The sequence below is a fragment of the Pezoporus wallicus genome, unplaced genomic scaffold, assembly GCF_028554395.1.
Source record: "Pezoporus wallicus isolate ANWC-B61680 ecotype Strahan unplaced genomic scaffold, APGP_CSIRO_Pwel_v1 contig_8047, whole genome shotgun sequence".
Classification (NCBI taxonomy): domain Eukaryota; kingdom Metazoa; phylum Chordata; class Aves; order Psittaciformes; family Psittacidae; genus Pezoporus; species Pezoporus wallicus.
Window position 1 is genome coordinate 3,760,447 of NW_026639548.1, and position 21,679 is coordinate 3,782,125.

General features: G+C 39.4%; 1 protein-coding gene across 3 annotated transcripts in view; it reads left to right on the plus strand.

Annotated features, from left to right (window-relative positions):
• TMEM132D (transmembrane protein 132D) overlaps positions 1-21,679 on the plus strand; it is a 272,550-nt gene that overhangs the window by 127,361 nt on the left and 123,510 nt on the right. For all 3 annotated transcript variants that reach the window (XM_057414941.1, XM_057414940.1, XM_057414942.1), the window contains exon 3: positions 1,995-2,141. In XM_057414941.1, coding sequence (XP_057270924.1) covers positions 1,995-2,141 — 147 coding nt within the window. The remainder of the gene's footprint in view (positions 1-1,994; positions 2,142-21,679) is intronic.

A 21,679-nucleotide genomic window follows, 5' to 3' on the forward strand; every position in this document is an offset into this window, starting at 1 on the left:
AATTTGGTTGCTGTCCTGCGCTACAGCTGAGCACAGTGACTTGGCTCCATTGAGACAGCTGCCTTCTCAAACACATAAGCTCAGCTAGGTGACCCAAATCCCACACGGCACCTTCTCATCAGCCATGATTAACTGCTAGAGAGACAGTGACTGCATTAGAGAGCTTGAAGGGTGGATATGAGTTTTTTAATCATGGCCAGCTTAATTTGCAAAGATCTGAGCCACCCTCATTTCCCTGTGAATGGGAGTGATTTTTCTGTCATTGGTCTTGGTTGACACACAGCAGTTTTCCTTTCTTGAGGTGGACAGAAAGGTGGGGCTGGATGCTGGTCACTGGGAATAGCAAAAGACATATACCAATAAACATTTCACATATATGGTCTAGCCTTTTTCTGTGTCCCTCTCCTTCTCCAAGATGCCAGGAATGCAGTTTAATTTCCACTCTTCTTCAGCTGTTGATCTCCGGTCCTGAGAGATGTTTGTGGTGTGGCAGCAGTAACTGCACCTGCTTCAAGTACATTTTGTGAAATCAGCAAAGAGGAACTTGAGCACAAATTGGCAGCCTTCATGTATTAATCCTTCCAGGTGTGTGAAGGAAATTGCAGCCACCGCTGTTGAGTTAGTGGTAGGAGAAATGAGATGTAACCCTTTTTGTCCAAGACAGTTGAAAAGAATCCTTTTGGCTTTTTATTCTGAAAACATCTGTGTGGATGTTGTCCTTCAAAGATTTCTCAAGTAATTTCATGCGGAGGCAGAGCTGATAGTGCTTGTTTTACTGATATTAGCATCTCTGCATGGCAGCAGCTGTTTATACAAAAAAATCACATACCTTCTTGTTTTTTTTGCTCAGAATTGAGAACTTGCCATAACACCGAATGGATTTTGTGTATGAGATTTTAAGCAAATATAATTAAACTGTCATTTCCTGACAGCTCATATATGAGGCTGTTTGACCACAATGGACTTTTTGTTTTTGTAAACACATTCACAACCCAAAAGTTAATGCCACCAGAAACTCTCCTAATTCAGTAAGGTGGCCAGTGGTAAATAGCTGTGGACTAACTCAGTAGTGCCTTAAGATACCGATTTAGATACATAGTTAAAGAAAGGGAGAGAAAGGAAAAGAATTAAGGAATGCAACACCTGCTTGAGAGTAAATAAAACACATTTAAATATATATATGTGTATATATGTATAGTTCCATCTTCTCCATTTGAAGCCAGAAGCACTGTGCTGACACATGAGAACCAAAAAATACTTCTCGGTAGGAGCCACTTTAGTTATCCTGACTGTAACATTTTGTCACACAGCTTTTCCTGTTGTTTAACCTCATCCATAGAAAGACTTCTGAGAAAACCAGTTGCCTTTGGAAAAAATCAGGATATTTCTGCGTATTTTTAGGATCAGTGCTGATAGAACAGCTAAACCCAACAGTATTAAAAGGAAATGAAGATGTTGTGGACTCAGATGATGAAAGATGGAGCAAAGATATGAAATGTCATCTTCATGTAATCCAGGGAGGGAGAGAAGAAAAGGCAAATTTTGCTTGTAATGTGAGACCTAGCAATGACTCCTTAATCCAGATTTATGACCCAGCAACAACCTGACTTTTTTCATGACAAAAATGGTACTTCCATCTCCAATACAATAGCTTCTAGTTAAGGGAGAGCTGTAACGTGTCCAGTGGTGCGCACAGTGTCAGTAATGGAAGCACAGGAGTGAGGAGCGTGCTCCAGAACTTATCTACTCCTTAATTTAGCTATGACTAAAGCTATAATTACCGTAGTTCAATAAGATTTCTATCTTGATAACATTTCTTCAAAATATGGAATTCTTAATTAATTCTCTCATCTCTTTTCCTTGTAACACTGTTGAACTCTAATGAGTGGTAGCATTTTCTGTGGGGCAGTAATGAGAAAATAATGAAGAAGTAAGTAACAGATCGAGCTGACATTCTGTATCTAATTGGTTAAATATCCTCTTGTTCCTCCCAGGGCAAAGGTGAAGAAAGGTGTGAACATTTTCAGTGTAAGAGCCAGCAGCCCGTACTTGTGGGACATCAGAGAGAGTGTGGATTATACTGGGAAATACGCACCAGCTGTTATTGTTTGCCAGAGGAAATCTGCTGCCTCTGAAAACAGGTAGGTCACAGCAGCCTATCTTTTACCAACCCAACGGCTGATTTTCCTATTCAGAGTGTTTTGCCATGACTTGAATAAGTTTTATTATAATGCATGCCGAAAATGCTTTTGGAAAAGCTGTGTTTGTATCTTGGAATGCATTGCTAATTCTACCACATACACTTCACAAAAAAAATGTTATTCCATCCTAATATTCAAAGCAAGTTAAAGCTAGCAGGAGATATTGTTTCCAGAGAGTATTTCATATCTTGGAATTTGGTTGTGATGGGTTTAACATCTTCTAATGATTTGCATTATAGCAAGGGGTAATTATATAGGGCTGGTTTTGGTGGGGTTTTTTATTTTGGGTTTGGGTTTTTTTTGTAGTTCTTGCTTGGAATATTTGGGGGTCACAGAGTTACAGAATGGATTTTGTTTTGTTTTGGCTTGGGGTTTTTTGTCTGTTTTTTTCTAATCTAGAGGAAACTAAAATGTACTCCAAGTATCAAACCCTTGATGATGAGTTTGATAGGAACTTCTAATCTGCAGAAAGGAATAGGTTTTCCATTTCCATTGTGCCACAGCTTAGATAGGACACTGACCTGTCTTAAACAACCTTCATCTGACAGGTGGATGTTCCTTCTCCAGTCACAACTGATTGCTTTAATGAATGCATTTCTATATCGTTTGCTGCTTCTTGTTCATTGTTTCTGGAACTGTATGTCAAGTGCATATTTATAAGGCTCTGACTGCCTGCCTATGTATTGTGTTTGGCATTGCTGTTAGAAAACTTGCATATAACATGGAGTTTTGTGCTGTGATTTACTTCTGAAATTTGACAAAATCTGAGAGGCCTTGTGGATTTATTATGTGGTTTAGAATTTTTAAACAAATACCCTCTGAGCCTAATAACTAGGAAGTTTCATGTCTTTGTAATCTGGGTATATGGGAAAAAGAGGAAGGGAAGTATTTCCCTTCATAACCATGACATTAATCACTTTTGCCTCATTATAACTCAGATTCTACACATTTTTCTGCTATAGTATCCTGTATTTTCCAATCTAAGCCATATATTGTCTCATACCTGACTGAATTTTATTGGTCAATGAAGCAGTGCCAAGGTCAGAGCTTCCTGCTGTCTAGCACAATCTGTCAGACAGATTCTTTAAAATCCCAGTTCAAAGCTATCTGAAGACAGTGTGAATATTTTCATTGACTGCAGTGGACATTGGATCAAGCCCAAAGATTATTTCAACAATGAGTTTTCCATCACACTTTATCCTGTTGGGTCCATGCAGTGCATTTGCCTGATTTTCCTTCCTCATCAGGAAAATACAGTGCAGCCTCATGGGTGAATTGAAGCTTGAAAACTTAATTTCCCTTCAATATTCAGCGTTCAGTGGCAAGTCTTCAAAACGTTTCCTTGTACACAAAAAAGTAAATTATGATGTCACCTGTCATGCAGTATTTGTGGATTCTGTGCTTTCACATGCTGAGTATGAGCATTGCTTCAGGTTTATTGAAAGAAATATATATTCATATAAGATTTTACTGGAAAGAAAATTGGATGAAGACAAGGTATATGTGGGAATTCTGGTTTGACTTATTCCATCTGAGCTTCGAGTTGAGATTTGTGGTTTTCTCACATTCAAGAACTTCTTCCTCATTGTTTGTAAACAAACATAAATATTTCTACTGTGTTATTCAGTATTTTGTTTTCCTCATCAAATTTAGTTGCATCTGTTTTGCTATTCCTTGTAAGAAGATGAAGCATGATACGGGGAAGGGGAATGTGCTCAGTGCTTTGGGGAAAACTTCTTTTTCCTTATCTAGATGTGTTGTTCGTCACTATATTTGCACAATGAATGACAGCTAAATATTGATGTCCCTTACCAAATTGTTTGCTTCCATAGTTCAATTAGGAACTTGACAAATTCTGTCTGTATGTTGTTTAATTACTCCTAAAAATCAAGCGATCTGATCATGTGAATGAAAAGGGGGCAATGTTAATTAAGTAAAGATTCGATACCTTCGTGCTTCTGATAATTTGACATGGATCAGATGATAGTGTTAATAAAGCTAACTTACTGTGACAGGTGTAATTTCATGGATTAAGGAGGCACTTGTGCAAGTGACAAAGTCAACCAAGATGCCTGAGCATTTCTCTATCGGAGTTTGAAATATATCCATCATTTTTGATTGTTGAGGTTTTGGCACCACAAGCTTATCGTAACAGGATTACTATACAAATATTAGCACAGCCAGCAGGGTGTTTTAGAATGAATATTAACAGCAAATATTGTGAGTCTGTGTGAGAATAACTAATTAAGCCCATCTGTCAAATATGATTTGAAGTTCTCAGTGCCTTGCTTATTATGGGCTTGCAACAGTGTTCCAGATTAATGGTGAAGCAATTATAAAGTTCTCCCCAGTTCTTCTGGTTTCATTCACAGGCAGTAATCATGTTGTAACACTCTGAATCCTGACCCATGAGATCATTAGATGGGCTTACTTCTTGTGGCATCTGTACAGTGCTACTCCTAAATGAAGGATCTCTCTTCCATCCTGCTGTTTTTGTGCAAATGATCGAAAAAACCCAAATAGAAAAAGATATGATGGAAATTAACCAGTGGCTCAGAAACACTGAACAGTGAATCAGGGAGATACATCCTGATATGTGCCACTTACTCCCTTTGGAAGTTGGCTGACCTTTCTTAATTCTGCATGTAAAGAGGTGAATGTCTTAGAAAGATGCGATTAAAGTAGTCCTGCACTTTCTGAATGTTTTCTTGGATTGGTGCTTTTTCTCTTTGTACCTGAAATGGAGCATCTCTGCTGCACTAGTGATGATTGAGAACAGATGAAAGTGGAAGATCTGGGATCCTGTGTTTCCTGTTGGATGGGAAGCATCCCAGGTGGGATAGGTTTGGAAAATGACTGAGGTGGCTAAAGACGCAGATATACCGGATCTATTCTGATGTGCTTCTGTTCTGATATGATACTAATGTGGTCACGATCCTCTTGAAATACTTTATTCATGTTTATATTTTTGTGTGAAAAAGTTTGTTACTCCATTAAAGAATACATTACTGTTTTCTGTGCTTAAGGCAGGAATGAGGCCATTGATCCAAGCAAGTGCAAAATAATTCTAGACAAAACTTGGCCATCTCTAGGTAGAACCTTAATGTCTGGATGTGACCGTTTACTGCTTCATCTCCAGATGTATTTGAATTATGTGATGGATAAGCTTTGCTTGGCAATTTCCTTTTCCCTATGCTCGTTGTTGGAAATGTTACCAAGGTAGCATTTCTTCTGATACTTTCCCACTTGACTTTTGCGTTGCAGTTCTAATAGCATTGAAGGAGTTACTGGCTTATGCTGCCTGAAATCAGATGCTGGTCCTGCTGTTTGCAGAGAAACTTATTTTCATTTTGAACTACGAGTGGCTGAATCAGTCTGTGACTATTGACACAGTAAGAGACAATGACAGTATTTTCTGGGCTGTATCCCTCATTGTTCCTCTGTGTCTCATTTTTTATGATACTGTATTTTAATGCCTAATTTTCTTAACAGTTTTATGATACAAGGACTTAATATTAGATAATAACAGGGGCAAGAAAACCTGTGACAGCATTGCCTTTGATTTTCCTGCATAATACATTCTTTTTATTACATTTATAACATTATCCTTAGTGCCCTATATTTCTCATTTTCAAATCTAGTTATTTAACATTTAGTTTTCATGTTGTAACACCAGTGAGCTACTGCCTCATTCTCTTACTTGTTGTGTCTGCCAGTACATTTAATAGACTCTCAAGAGTGCTATAATCCTAAAACGCTTCTGAAACAACAAAAGCAACAAATTTGACATAAATAACAGCCTAATAGCCACAATAATTACATTATGTCTCTTGCTGGTGTTCATCAAAATGCTTCATAAAAATAGTTTTATGGTTTAGATCACCATTAATTTTTTCCCTTGCTATTTCTGTGCTCACGTGACTTTAGCAACTAGAGGTATGTTATTGCTGGGAAAGATAATTTTCTGCTTGATGGAATTACAGGAAAGGTATATGATGTAGCAAAAATATTTCCCAGTGTCGTTTGTCCCATCACATCATGTGTGATTCCCATGAGCTTCAGTTTATCATGATGATACAAAAGCAAGAAAATGACTGTAGACATCATACATGCTTTCTAGTAGGATATACTCAAGTATGATATCAAAAGGCTGGACAGGCAGAGGGGGTGGAGGGTTGGGTTAGGCTGATACTTCCAAGGCATATGGATAATGATCAGATGCAGATTTATTTATCCTGGGTAGCTTTAGTGTTTTATACTGTGTGCCATTTTGATTTTTCTTTCATAGGTTTTTCTTGTGCTATTTGAAACCTCTCAGGTTCTAAGAGTTTATATGTTACGGTGATGTGAAAGTAGTAAACATCTCAGAAGTCATGTTTACATCCCACTGTTTGAAAGTAATTAGTCACAAACTTCCATTTCTTGTTTCTCATTTTAAAACTTAAATGTGCTCTCTGAGAGAGAACCCTTTGAGATCTTGAGGGAAAGTAAATTGGTGTGAGCCAAGCATCAGTGCATCATTCTTTTACATGCTGACCCACTTTTTTCTTTTTTTTTTTTAAGACGAGAACTATTTTATTTATCAAGAAATGCAGAATCTCTCTTGAAACCATCCTACTCAATGCTAATAGACAAGAAAAAAGGTTCATGGTTATCATCTTGAAGCAAATCAAAAGAAAAGAGATGAAATATTAACCAACAACTATTAGATAAAGGTATTATTAGCCAACTTTTCCACCTGTTTGAAAGAGATTCAATTCATTTAAAAACAAAAGGCTTGCAGGAAGGCACTTCAAAGACATGCTGATAGCCGTCTGGCACCTTAAGGGTGGACTCTGCTCCTCTGTCTCTGACATTTATGTGAAGGAGATGCCACAGGGCAATTCAGCTGTCATTGTGAAGAAGATTGCCTTTTATCTCAGCTGAATTTTAGGGCTCTCCTTAGAGAACAAGGCTATTCCTGTGTTCTTTTCTTTGTGAGCATGTTGCTGGAAATGGGAAAAGTGACAATTAGCATTGACTTGCTGATGCTGCCTTTTGAAGCAGTTAAAAATAAAGTAATAATTCCCTCATTTGGGGATTATCCTTTAGAAATACCGATGTACAGTTAAGACAGCATTTACCATCTCCTGTTGGCTTGCAGTTAGTGATGCTCAGGGCTACATCACTGCTACATGCATACCATCTTAAGGAAAGTGGTTAAAGGGAAATACCCCTGAAAAGTAACTCGGCATGTCATAGAATCATAGAATCGTTAGGGTTGGAAAGGACCTTAAGATCATCTAGTTCCAACCTCCCTGCCGTGGGCAGGGACACCTCACACTAAGCCATCTCACCCAAGGCTCTGTCCAACCTGGTCTTGAGCGCTGCCAGGGATGGAGCATTCACAACCTCCCTGGGCAACCCATTCCAGTGACTCACCACCCTAACAGAAAAGAATTTCCTCCTTATATCCAACCTAAACATCCCCTGTTTAAGTTTTAACCCGTTACCCCTTGTCCTGTCACTACAGTCTCTAATGAAGAGTCCCTCCCCAGCATCCCTATAGGCCCCCTTCAGATACTGGAAGGCTGCTAGGAGATCTCCACACAGCCTTCTCTTCTCCAGGCTGAGCAGTTCCAACTTCCTCAGCCTGTCTTCATACAGGAGGTGCTCCAGTCCCTGATCATCCTCGTGGCCCTTCTCTGGACTTGTTCCCAACAGTTCCATGTCCTTTTTATGTTGAGGACGCTAGAACTGCACACAATACTCCAGGTGAGGTCTCACAAGAGCAGAGTAGAGGGGCAGGATCACCTCCTTCGACCCGCTGGTCACGCTTCTTTTGATGCAGCCCAGGATATGGTTGGCTTTCTGGGCTGCAAGTGCACACTGAAGCCGGCCCATGTTCATTTTCTCATTGACCAGCACCCCCAAGTCCTTCTCCGCAGGGCTGCTCTGAATCTCTTTTTTGCCCAACCTGTAGCTGTGCCTGGGATTGCTCTGACCCAGACGTAGGACCTTGCACTTGGCATGGTTAAACTCCATGAGGTTGGCATCAGCCCACCTCACAAGCGTGTCAAGGTCCCTCTGGATGGCATTCCTTCCCTCCAGGGTATCAACCGAACCACACAGCTTGGTGTCATCGGCAAACTTGCTGAGGGCGCACTCAATCCCACTGTCCATGTCAGCGACAAAGATGTTGAACAAGACCGGTCCCAACACCGATCCCTGTGGGGCGCCACTCGTTACTGTCTTAACAGTTCGCAACAGGACTGAGTCGCATCGCCGTGCTCAAAGGAGTTGTCTAGAGGCAGCCTTCTGAAGTTACTGTTCAGATTAAGCAGTCTGCCTCCAAAATCTGCAAACAATAAATGATTCTAGGAGCTTAATCCCCATTCATTGAGAGTTCTTGAAGTGCAGAACTGGGAATGAAATAATTTGGAAGAAACAACCTAAGCCTAAGTACTTTGCTGACAGAAGTCACAGTGAGCTGATCATTCACAGACATGTTGGGGTGGTTTTGTCCTCTCTTCTCTGTCCTTGGGTGATGTGCAGGTGTTTTATGGGTATTTCTGCCACCTGCATTGTAGAGGAGATGCCCTTTAATCTGTATTTATTTTTATCCTGGTGTGATTCAATGTGATAAACATAATATCAAACTTGAAGAGCAATGATTTCCCCTAAGAATCTTAAGGATTCATCATCATGCTTGCTCTGTGTTTGTGGTCCTTAAACTTTAGTAGTCCCAAAGCTCAAACTAACGATTGCAGTGGGACAAACCCAGTTTGCTACCTGTCACAGGTGAGTAATCTCCTGTTTATTAAAAATCTAATATTAAATGCAAAAGTGTGTCCTGTGAAAGTATCTGATGGTGCTGTTGATATTCTTTTCCTTGGAGGAAATCTTGTAACAAGTAATACAAATTACTGAGAGAGTGAGAAAGTGAGCGGATGACTTTAAATATGAGCTGAGCCTGAAAATATGCCTGTTGCTGTTGAGGCATGAGGGTTCCCTTGTTTTGGATGAAAAAGGTAATTAAACCCAGCTAACACATACAAGTCAACAGACATCAAAGTGTGGATTGGAAGGTTAACAGAATGACGTTATACAGTTTAGCATCCATGCAAATAGTAAAACTAATCCTAACTAAATTACATCTGCAAGTACAAAGCTGAAGTTCACTGGGCATTTGAGTTATTTTATGGCTTAATGTATAGATATATTGATGACATGGACGAGTCAGGATTGCAGTATTAAAAATCTATGGTTGATTTATACAAACTGATGATGCAGATATAATTTATCCTCTAATTATTTTGCCTTAGTCAGCTCTTGGCCTTTTAATCACCCCTAATGAGGTAAGAAAGTGCTGCTGCCCCATCTTAAAGGTGCAGAGGGGATATGGGCTAAACCTTCAGGCTGTGTACTGACGTCTGTTAATGTCTATGTGCATGCAGTAAAGTGGGTTGACATAGCAGGAGCTGCTCTGAGCTGTCATGAAGACAATGCAGAAGTCAGCGGTGTGTTGTTTTATGACCCCTTGTAACTGCATGAGCCCTAATAACTCATGTCACATGGGAATTGTTTCTTTTCATGTGCTAACTAGTCCCTTGAGAGTCAACTAGCACCAAAGGCTGCTTGCTTGTTTACTAGTCCCTTGAGTGTCAACTAGCACCAAAGGCTGCTTGCTTGTTTTCTAGTCAGGGAAAGCCTTCCTTCCCAGTCTACTATCAGGAGCTGATAGTGTGAGTTAGACTTCTTTTTGAAGACTTTCTGTTGGCTTTCATACCAATAGAAGAAATTGGACTTTGTTAGGATAGTAGGATGCCTTGTCTTTGTGGGCAGCATTGATTCCACCATACATACACACAGACATATATAAAAATCAGCAACAGGACTGAAAACTGAGGTGTAAGATTCCATAGGCAGAGCTGTCTGTGTGATCACTGGATATTTTGGGTTACACAGAAGGAGTGTGTAATGTGATTCATTCCTCCCTCTGCATGGCAATCTGCAACAACAAGCAGTACTTCCACCTCTACCAACACACTCCTCCTTCTGCAAACGTTTTCCAACCTAGGATGTAATCTGGAGTATAAATTTTTAGTGTTCTATAGAGCTGTTTTAATGTTCAATACACTTTCAATTTGCGTCTCTGAATCTTTCAATTTGAAATCCATCCTCACTGTGTAAGTTTATGAATCATGTGTTTTATGCATGATAGCTTGACACAAAAGTGAGCATAGGAATGCATAGAAAAGATGTTATGTAAGATGTTAGACAAAACTGCATTTCAGAGTGTGTAGGAGTGGGGAGCCAGGCTGTATCTTCTACGGCAAATAAGGGAGCCAGCAAGCCTGGCATGTTGCGCAATTCTTTGGAAGAATACAGGGACTATTACAGGCTACATTTCCATTTGTTACTCAGGAACCCTGAGAGCTTTTTCATGCAAGAAGCACAAATATGACTTCATACATTGTGCACTTTAAAATGTGAGTAAGTGACAGCTCTGCTGTTTTGCCTTTGATACAGGCCCAGCCTTGGCTGGTCTTGATGTAGCTGATACAGAGCCCGTCTAGCACTTACTGTGCACTCCTGTTGATGGTACAGAAAGACAAAGGGATCAGTTTGCTGTGATGTCTCTGTAGTTGAAATTCGTTGTCAGGGTGGTAGTTGAGGGACTGCTTGGACTTATGTAAATGTGTTAATATTATTCCTTGTTTCAGGGATCACCTGAAGCTAATATTCAAATGCGCAATTAGTTGAACAGATGACTGCTATCTCCATCCTTTCTTGACATAATTTTTTCTCTGGAATTTTGCAAGAGCACGTGCCTGCCTTTTCCTCAGCTTTAACTGAGATGCTCGTAGAATACCTTCAATATTAACAAGATACTGTATTTTTTAAAGTCTTGATGCTCTGGAAGCTTTCCTAAGTCCAAGTTTTGTGAACTTCAGCATGGGGTCTGTGGAACAGGATAGCTATTCAATATATACCACTGAAAGTAAGACTATATTACTTTCATCTTCTTACGCTGCGTTTCTAAATCAACTGTAAAATCAATCCCAAAACATCTGATTCTGGTATTTACATAATTCCCTTTTTAGCTATACCTTAATGCACCAGAGTCTCCATAGGTTTGTTTATAACAACATTGGCAAGTGCAGATGTGGTCTTACCCCATATTAAAGATGAAGTCATCATACCAAGAGACTAAGAAATGGAAGTCTATGTGGCACAGAGTAATGCCATGTGAAGATAAATGTGCCAGCTTGACTGTGACACGGTGCAGCCTCGTAGAAAACAGGCCTATGTATCTCATGAGCACTGTGAGCTCAGGAGAATCTAAAGTACTGAGTGGAACTTCTTCATTTTTAGTTTGTTTGACTCTTACATTTAATTTATACTGGAAAGCAAATAATTAGACTGAATAATTTTCAATCCAATTAATCTATTCCTAAGTGGCAAATATTGTACCTGGAAACAGATCGATTATGAAGTGTTTCCTCCGAGATACATTTTCCTGTTAATTCTTGAAGCAATTAATTTTCTTACAGACGTGTGCAGATATTTGCATGAAGTAGTGAAGGCAAGAAAAGCAAAAGGCATACAAGAGAACAAAAGACAATAATAAAATACTAACAAAGAATTAATAAATATAATGTATGTGCAGTGTGTTATATATGTTGTACATACATTATACTTTTGTCAGCATCCATAATTGAGAAGCTTTCAAAACTCCAAAGCAGAAATTAGGACATCTTAGAATTAATCTGTCATGCATATTCATTAAAACCGGTCTTTCTTGCAAGAACACATGGTACATCTCCCATGGGATTATGGGCAGAGGAGAATTTGGCAGACAAACTCTGACAAGTCTCTCTATGTTGTATTTGTCAAGATTAACGTCTCCCCCCACCCTGTCACCCACTGAGACTTTCAGTTTGGAAGAATGTGGGAAGATTTTTATAGTGAAAACAAAATGCAGTTTTACATCTTGGATGCAAAATCCAAAGTTCATCCAAATATCCAAACAATGCGTCTGTTGCCAGATTTTAAGTCCTCACTTGAAAGCATAAGAAACATCGCAATGTTCTCTTATTTTTGAAATGCTTATTTGCAATTCTAAACATTTAATATGAACAGGCAATGCCATTCTCCTGAACCCTGCTGCACATGTCGAAATGGCTACAATGTTAGCTTGGTTTTCCCCAGAAGTTTCAATCAAGACATCCCCCGATACAAAAATTTATATCTGAGTAGCTTCGTTTTTGGCAAGATTGTCAGGACTGCACACCAAATAATTTTGAGTGGTCTTAGTTGCATTTGTATCTATCAAACCCACAAATGATGCATTCCCATACTCTCACTGAGATCTTTATGTTAGAGGTACACATACACACTCAGTGGTGCAGACATCCTGTCTACATTGCAATTCTTTTTTCAGTTCTAATAGATTGAATCAGGTCTGATTTTATGCACATTCAATACCAAGAACTCTGGAAGAGAGGGGTTGTGGGTGTGTGTTCTGTATTTGGTTTATGTATTTTATTGAGATTAACCCCTGACTTAGTCCTTAAGAGTCTCAAAGAGAATTACAATGTCTTGCTGAAAAATTACCATTTATTAAAAAATCAAGACTTTTCTCATAAATGACATGAATCTAAATCTTGTTTGCAGCAGCTCTAAGCAGCAGATGATCAAGGATTTAGCTGGCTCTAGTGCATGGGGATAAATGTGCAGTTCCAGAAAATGCAGCCTTCGATCAAGCCTTTGAGATGATGGGAATTGGCAATTGTTTTGTAAAAGCAGTTTTTTGCTCTTTAGGTTTCTAGTTTTGGCACTCTCGTCATGCTTATGTAACTCACTAGTAAAATATCTCCTGTTTAGGGGTTTAAGGGATTAATCTTGTGTATGAAAAGAAATGCTGCTTCTGCTCCTTGGATAAACCACAAATAAAGATTTTACTCTGCAATTGTAATCGCTACCTGCAAACATGTTGAGAAAGTCCTAACAAGCTGCTAATGATAATCCAGATGCTTCCATCAGAAGAATTAAGTTATAAAGGAATGTGCAATTACCAGGCAGGTGAAAACTCTTAGGGGAGTTACTGGTAAGCACAGTACTGTGTGTCTGGATCTGCTGGCCAGCTGGGGTGGAAGATGATGCTTGTGTCCCCCTTTCTCTTGAGAGACTGAGGATTTATTTTTCCATAAGAAATAATACAATAAATGGAACTTTTGAAAGCAAGGAAGGAAGAATTTTGTTAGGGGCCGCAGTAAAGAAAACGAATATTTAAATGAAGACTACAGGAAAAAGCAGTATGTGTATTATGAAGATCATTGCAATGCTAACACATGAAGGACTAAATTACATTGCTTCGTTTGCCAAGCTGGCATCCTTTTAATATAGTTTTAATAAATGCATTTGTTTTTCTATATTGCCGGTTAGATTAGTCTGTAAATCCTGCTTAAAGGTGTGGTAATAACTGTTGCAGCACTTCGCTGATGGATATTCATGCTGTGGTGTTTGACCAGGTTGCCCACTTCTGAGGAGCTATGGATGCTCTGCCCTTCCTACTCTTCAGGAGCCTTCCTCCTGAAAAAGGCTCTTGAAGCTGAGGTGCCAGAGAGGGATTCCCGAGAACCAAGGCAGATATGTGGGCATTCACTTGTGTAGGCAGTGCAGAACTGTGTATGTCTGAGCCTCTGTTTCTCTTTTTCTATATTTACCTTTTCTGCAGAGCTGAGCCAGAGGTGGGACACTATCAGAGCAGCTGTGTGCTGGGTGCTAACGAGGCATTGCCAGAACACTGCAGAAGAGGGAAACTAAGCAGTAAAGGGAAGGGAACACTGCCTTTCTGATGGCACAAGGGGTGTTCAGGTCAGGTGTTGGTTCAATACCAAAGCATGCCTGACCCTCCTGGCCAAGCTGTGAGCACTGGTGTCCTGGTGACAGCACATCGGCTGTGACGAGCTGCCTGCTGCCTTCCTCTAAAACCAGGGCAATTACCCGCTGCAGTGTGGCATGCTGTGGGGAAGGTTACCCGGAGCTGTTTTAAACAGTCACCTCCCAAGGAACAAGCAATCTGAAGCTTGTTTTTAAACATCTGCCTGTGGGGCAACATTCCTAAATACCGTTTTTCATGGCAAGATGAAAGTCACTCAGATGCTCTGGTTTTCAGTAGCAAAAATTTGTACTTAATTCCTTCAGAAAAGTAGCATTTTTGGTCTTTGAGTGTGCAGAACTCTCCTGGTCTAAAATTAGAAAGTCAATTTGTCTGTTAAGCTAGGGATACAAGAAGCTCTACATGCCCTCTGAAATTAGCAATGAAACGAGCTGTATTGAGCTCATCTATAGCTTTACACCTTCAGGGCAGTGGCTGGAACCAAGATAGACAATATTTCTCCAGGCTGTCACAGTTATTTTACAAGAGGAAAAAGAGGAGGGGGAAGAGAGAGTTGCCTTGGTCTGATCTCTAAATGAAATAATCAGCTCAACTTTTAAAATCATCCAGAAGATAAAAGCCATTTCAGTCTACTGTGTCAGGTTTTAATTTATTCTGCTGAATATCTTTTCCTTAATTGCCACAAAACTAAGACATTAAAGTTAACAGTCGTGTGCTCTCGTAAAAGGTGCTGTTACTGTAGAGGAAGGTGCTACTGGAGAACAGGAATGCAGAGGGAGGCCTTTCATGTAGTATGGACCTAGAAAAAAGACAATAATGTAATACTTTTGATTTTGTATGGATAGTACTTGGGAAGGATTTAACATTAGTGTAGGTATGTGAGAATCTGTATGGTTTTTCTTATAGTAGAAGCGAATGTCATTGCAAAGGGTTGCTCAGGGAGGTATTAAGTAGATGTGAAGGCGCTGACTATAAGCAGCTTGAATTCCCATAGTCTTCCAGAAAACTTGAGGCTGGAGATGTGAGGATTTGGAAAGCTTCAAAAACTTTGATGGAAAAAACGTGACTTAGCTGCCAAAAAGTGCACACAGCTTCTGCTGGGTTTTACCCCCAAGGGCCTGGGTAGCAACTTAAAAAGAAAGTAGTACAGCTGCATATCAAGCCTTACAAATTATTTCTATGGCTAATAAATAATTCCAATTAAGTTACATATATGTATGCGTTATTAGGTGATTGCAGTTTCCATATATCGCAGATTAAATTTACCTGAAAATTGTGCTCTGCTAACCACATCTCAGTGAATGTGCATAAAGATGTCAAATTGAATTTTCAAGCTTTCGTCTCCTAAAATCCCTGTTTTTTTCCTGTAGTTGCATTAGATGTTAATTTACATACTGCTTCTGCTCTCTGTGGATATTACGTTTTTGCTTATACGTCAACGATATTCATGCTTTCTATTTTTAAGATTATAATATTCCTTCTATTTTAGAAAGATGTCAACAGGCAAATACATATATTCAAGTACTTTAGCATGCTGTGCAGATCCATCACTAATAATAGGTGTATGATGCTTTTTTCCAGCATATAGAATTTATGCTTATTTATGTCATAAATCCAGCTAGCAGTACTATACATGGGCAAACTCAAGACTACATTCATCATTTTTAATGAAGTAAATAAAGCAAGTAACTACAGCTGGGTCAATTTCTCCTGAGTTTCATTGTTTTTTCTTTGAGGGAAAAAGGAGGACTTTATCCTGGCTTTCCAAGGAAATAAGCCTTATGTTATAATGCTGCCTATGCATGTGTGTTTGAAATTTGACAGCAGCAGAGCTGGCTCAGAGATGGTTATACTCTTACACATTGCATGAAAATATGCAGGCCGTAGAAGAAAAAAAGACATTAGAGAATCCCCAGGCAGCTGAATTCTTATAGCCCGTTACGGCAGGATCTTCAATAAGAGCTTGTACTTTCTTGGACACGAGAGTCAATCAACTGTGAGACAGATCTCTGTAGGAAACTTCATCCTTATGGAGCTTCTTATTCATGCTTATGTAATTTCCAGAAAATCTTGCCTCTGTAGTGCAGACCTGGCTTCAGTGTATAACAACTGACAGTGTGTTGTAATGTTGAAAGGGCCCTTTGTTGAAAATAAGATAGGCTGGATTTGGAGTTGAGTAAAAATTCCACTTTGATGTATCCTAAAAGGAGGAAGGGGGGGTTAGCCTAAAATGCCAAACCAAAATGGTAACGGTGTAAAGCTTTTGTATTTGAGTGGAGTCTTTGACCTACAGCAATAGTAATTACGATTGTGTTTCAATTTAGGTACTCCCAAATCTCCCAGACTTTTTGACACCAGGTTCTCTTCCTGAGCTGGGTCATCTCTGCTGGGATGCTAACAGTCCCAGTGAATCCTGCAGTGTGGTACCTTTTCCAAGCACAGCTGGGAATGCTGGAGACAAGAAATTGGGTAGGGAACAGTCACAGAAGCAGGCCCCAGATGCCTATTGGGGCACAGGGAGGTGTGTGCTCTGGAAGCTGCTGCTGTGTGTTGTACGGGTGTCCAGAGATCCACCTTGTCACGGCAGGCTCCACACAGACATAGCACACTGTAGCCCCTCTTCAGAGCTGTGTCTTAGCTGAGACCTGTGACCACAGATCTGTCATTCCAGTCAGTGAGATACGCTGTACAGGAGGAGGGACTGGGAAAAAGCTACATGCCATGGCTCTGGAAGCCAGATGTACGAGTTCCGTTTCACTGGAATGCAAGGGAGGTATCTCCACTGTGCAGCTGCCTTTTTTATCCTTTCTTCATTTTCCCATTAATTAGACTTATTTATAAATGCATGTCTCCTCGTAGCACACTCACAGCTGAGAGCTGGTAAAACACGGTTCAGTATAATCCTACTGAGAAAAGACCCTGGGTGAAGAGGTTCAGGGCAGAGGAAGTGTATGGGGTTAGGACAAGCAGTGGTAATCGCTATTCCCTGTTCCTCTCAGGTGAGCAAGTTTCATGCTTACACCTCTGTTTGCTACTTCCTCAGTTTCTCAGGAGGATGTGAAAGCAGGATGATGTATCTGGAGTTTGAGAAGAACGGGGTTGGTTAAGTGCCTTTTGGTTCTAACAACTGTACTTCATTCTGCCTGACAGCAAGAGAAAGGACAAGCAGAATGAGCCCTTCAGAAGTTACTGTTGCCTGAACCCTGCGGTTTCACCTGAGCTGTGCTGAATGTAGCAGCATTCACTTTGAAGAGCATCAGACAGGAGCTGTGGCATGGAGGCACACCCTGCTACATCTCTCTTGACTCCAAAATCTAAACTATAAATTTTCTCAAGCGGAAAATATCTTAGTAGGGAAAATGGAAGTCAAATCTTCAAGGTTAAAAAGTTCTGTCTAACCTTTCACATTATTGCTCGGAATTATTTTTTAAAGTTAATAAACCACAGGCGTTCACCTCGTAGAGCTACTTTCCTCCCTAAACAAATTGCTTTTATTGTTAAAACTACAAATTCAGGCATTGTGATCAATACCATCATTTTATGAGCTGTCAGTAAAGGGACTTGAAGATGCAGCTTTGCTTGATTGCCTACGAATAAAGATTGATCAGTCCCGCTGCTTCTGCTGTATAGATCTTGGGTTGATTCACATACAGTATACAAAGCAAAACACTATCACCTCATCCCTCTTCAAAATCATATAGTCAATAGCTTTTTCCCTGTGCATTTCTGCAAGGACTTGAGAGCACAACCCCAATTGATGTTACGAAGGGCAGAGGGGAGGAACAAGTTTTGGTGTTGGGGCCTTTCCCTGGTAGAAAAATCTGATTTCAATTCCAAACTTTTCTTGGCTCCTTAAACAAAAGGTATTGAGCCAATGCTGTTAACTGTCACTCCTCCATGTTTTCTTTTATTGTTTTGGTTTTTTTAAATGAAGATGGGGAAAAGAAGAGTGTGCGATAACAAAATACTGCTGGCCCACTGCAGTTGTGGAATCTGATGAGGCACTTTAGGCCAGCAGCCAGTGTCATGGGCTGCTCCCGTTGCACCGGTCAGAGAAGGCAGATTGTTTTACAGGAAAATGGAGTCCTTACATATACTGTTGTGAGAGAGTTTGCTGGACATAATGCTTTCCAATGGAGAAAAAAATTAGTGGCTGAACTATTTTTTGGTATATATTCAATTACCAACTGTAAGTATTGCTGTATTTGTATGTTGCTTCTCCTTTGTGATCTGACCTTACAGGGTTTATACAGTTACAGTTTCTATAGCCAGTGCTATAGAAACATAAAGTTAGTTCCCTGAAATGGCTTATTGAAAGTCCCAGGGAACACGGCAAGTCAGTAGGTACAGCCCAGCAGCAGCACCACTCTCAGGGTGACCTTAGACTAGTGATAATACATTTATGGCTTAGTTTTTTCACATGTGATAGTAGGGACAATACTGTCTAGATCCGAAGACTGAGGTGATAATATTAAGCATTACATGCTTAGTGTATATAAAACCTTTTGAAAACCTTGGATGGAAGGCTTATAAAAAACAAATATATAGAGAGAGTGAACATCATTAGAAAAGTTCTTCCAATAAGGATTGGCTTTCACTGAATCTTTTCCTTAGGCACATTAACTTTGCTTTCATAGTCTATCAGGAAGCGCCGTGTTTAGCTCTCCCTGTTCAAGGTTCACTGACCTATAATCCTACTGAAATGGAGTGGAAAGCCCATGAAAATTTCACTGCATTTGCACTCAAGTGGCACATGGCCATGGCGTTAATTAAAAAAAAAGAGAAGAGAAAGAAGTGATAGTCCTCTGGTCTCCATGGAGACCGAGCCTGCAGACAGGGGTGGGAGTGGGAAATATTTCCAATCACGGGTTGAAAGGCAGAGATCAGAAGTTGTTCTGGTTAAAATGCTGCACAGATGTCAACATGGCAAGTTGAACGGTAAAGCATTTTGCACAAATACTTTGTAAAATGGTTTGGATATGAGATTAAGAGGAAGTTTCCTGTACTATTTTTAATGGGTTAATGGAATAGAACTTGATATATATTGTCTGTGCCTTTGTCAGATTTCTACCAGAATGCATGAGCCAGAAAGTATGGTACCCATCCTGGCAATAAGGAATTCTTGTTTTACAAGGTAACATTCAAATTTGGTTAGAGGATCATAAAAACTAAATAAAATCCCACAGAAATTGAGACATTCCATGTGATTAAGATGTCTGGCTGGCAAAGAAGCCTATAAAATAAGCTTTCCCAAATGCCTTAGGAAGGGAAGAGTGAGAAAGAACTGCACGAAAAGTATTCCCCCAAATGGGATAGCAAACTTGTTTTTGTTGATAGCTACTAAATTTGGTTCAGTGCTATTTTTCAGTCATTTGGAGAAGAGGAAAGAACAGATGATAAAGCATTACTGGAAGGAAATGAAAATCACATTACTGGTTAAATGCAAAATGGACAGCAGGAAAGAATGAACTTTGTAACTTTTTATTCCCAGATGACTGCAGAAGTAGCATATTGGTGACATCCAAAAATCATGTTTTGCATGATATTAGCAAAAATGCATACTAATGTAGGTTCTGGGGTTGAAAACACACTATTTTGAGTCGTTCCGTCTCAAGAATTTCATCCTGTAGAATGATTCACACATAATATTTTAAGGTCAAAAGTGTGACCGCATAGTGGTTTATTCTCCCTGGGAAAAGTAAATTGTTTTTTCTGAAAGCAGCAGAACTTCAGAAACTTGGTTTGTTATAGGTTTGTCTTACGGTTTTTCATCTTCATACTCTTTGGCAGTGCTGCTAGTACTGTATATTGCAAACATCCTCCTCCTTCAGGAATTCCCAGCTCCTTCCCATGTTCCCTCATTGCAAGCAAAATAAGTGGGCAGCATCTCTTGTCAAATTAACAGGATGGGCCTGACAGGTAAATAGACAAATAATTTGCCCCTGTCCGATGATTTCCATGAAAAAATCAGGTTAAAATAGAGCAGAACCATCTGGCTGTTCTTGTTCTTTATGATTTAGAAAGTTTATCGAGTCCCCCCTAGCTGATAGTGGGCAATGCTATAAATAAATGGAGCTAAAGAGGTCTATGCATTTAGGAGGCTAAGAGGGAAAAAAGAGAAGCAGAAGTCAGAAAGGTGGTTGAGATGTTTGTACAGACAAGTCCTTCTATTATTAGTATGGATGCTACCTTGCTGACTTTGGAGTCCTCATTTATTGAACAAACAGGAGGCAGTTAGGTATGAAGTATGACAGACTGCTGTCTTGTTCTCTTTGAGTCTGATTATGAATTTACTTGAATTGAGAGACTAAATCTTATTACTTTGTGATGGAGTTCTGCCAAAGGTTTCTATATTAAAAAAGGTTTTTATATTAAACTACTTTCTGAATAATATTCACATAATAACCGAAGGCCCTGCCCTCTTGCTACATTTAGACCATAGCTGAACAAATGCATAATTTGGGGAAGACATGGAAGAGAAAAAACACACACAGAATGCAAAAATATATTCAGTATTGCTGTCTGCCTTGAAATTGGTTTCCTCTGTCAATAAACAGCTAAACAGATGGAAAAGGTCTGAAACAAAGGGAGAACATTACCTAACAAAAATGATTAGCACTTGTTATCTGGAGGGAGTGTTTAAGTAGAGGCAATCTTAATTTAGGCAAATAAATGGAAGATTGACTTGTAACAATGAAAAATGAATTTAAAAAAGAAATTACATCACTGAATTTTGGTTTATGAAACAGCAAACTTTAAATGAGAGAAAGGACAATTTATGATATAGTTGCTGGCACTACCAAAAAACTAGTTGGTTTGGATAATTGTTAATGTGTCCCAGCAGCCAGGGCAGCATTTTTCTTGTCATGGTCTGTGTGGGAAATCTAACTGGTTTCCCTTGGTTCTTAATTTTTTTTTTTGTTCACTAGAGTCAAGCCAACAGCGGATTCCTTGAGTTTCTTCATTTGCATGGAATAATTTAGTAACAAGTATTTTTGTCTCTCATGGATCCTGTTCTGTATTGCTTTGACCCTATAATGGACGGCATCAAGACATGGCTCAAACTTAGGGGCAAGTTGTGCATTCAACAATTTCAAACTCCTTTATTGCCCAGAGGCTGAAAACCACACCTGCATTTTTAGAGGTGTTTTATTTGCTAGGGTAATCACATTAAATCTGTTTATTCTTCCCTAACTTCTTTTAATAGAAATTAGATGTGTAATTAATTTAAATAACAGCAGCTGGGTCAAAGGAATTATTTTGTGCCACCTCATAGTTGTGGGAATTAAGTAATTTCATTTTGAAGACTGTTGTGTATGCAGGAATTTTCCATTTCAAAAAGAATAATTACTGCTGTTGTTAAATTAATAAGTTTTATCTTTGGTCAGCTTTACATCCCAGAATGATTGAGTAAACAGAATAGTTAACATGTTTTCTTTACTTAATCATCACTGTGACTATATTAATGGCAGTTCAGTTGTGGCACACGTCAGGTCTTTGAATCAGTGGTAGTCCAGTTGCTTTGATATTTGTGATTAGAGTAGTTTGAAAATGGAAACTGCGCCTGGAAAAATGTACATGCAATCAGCTC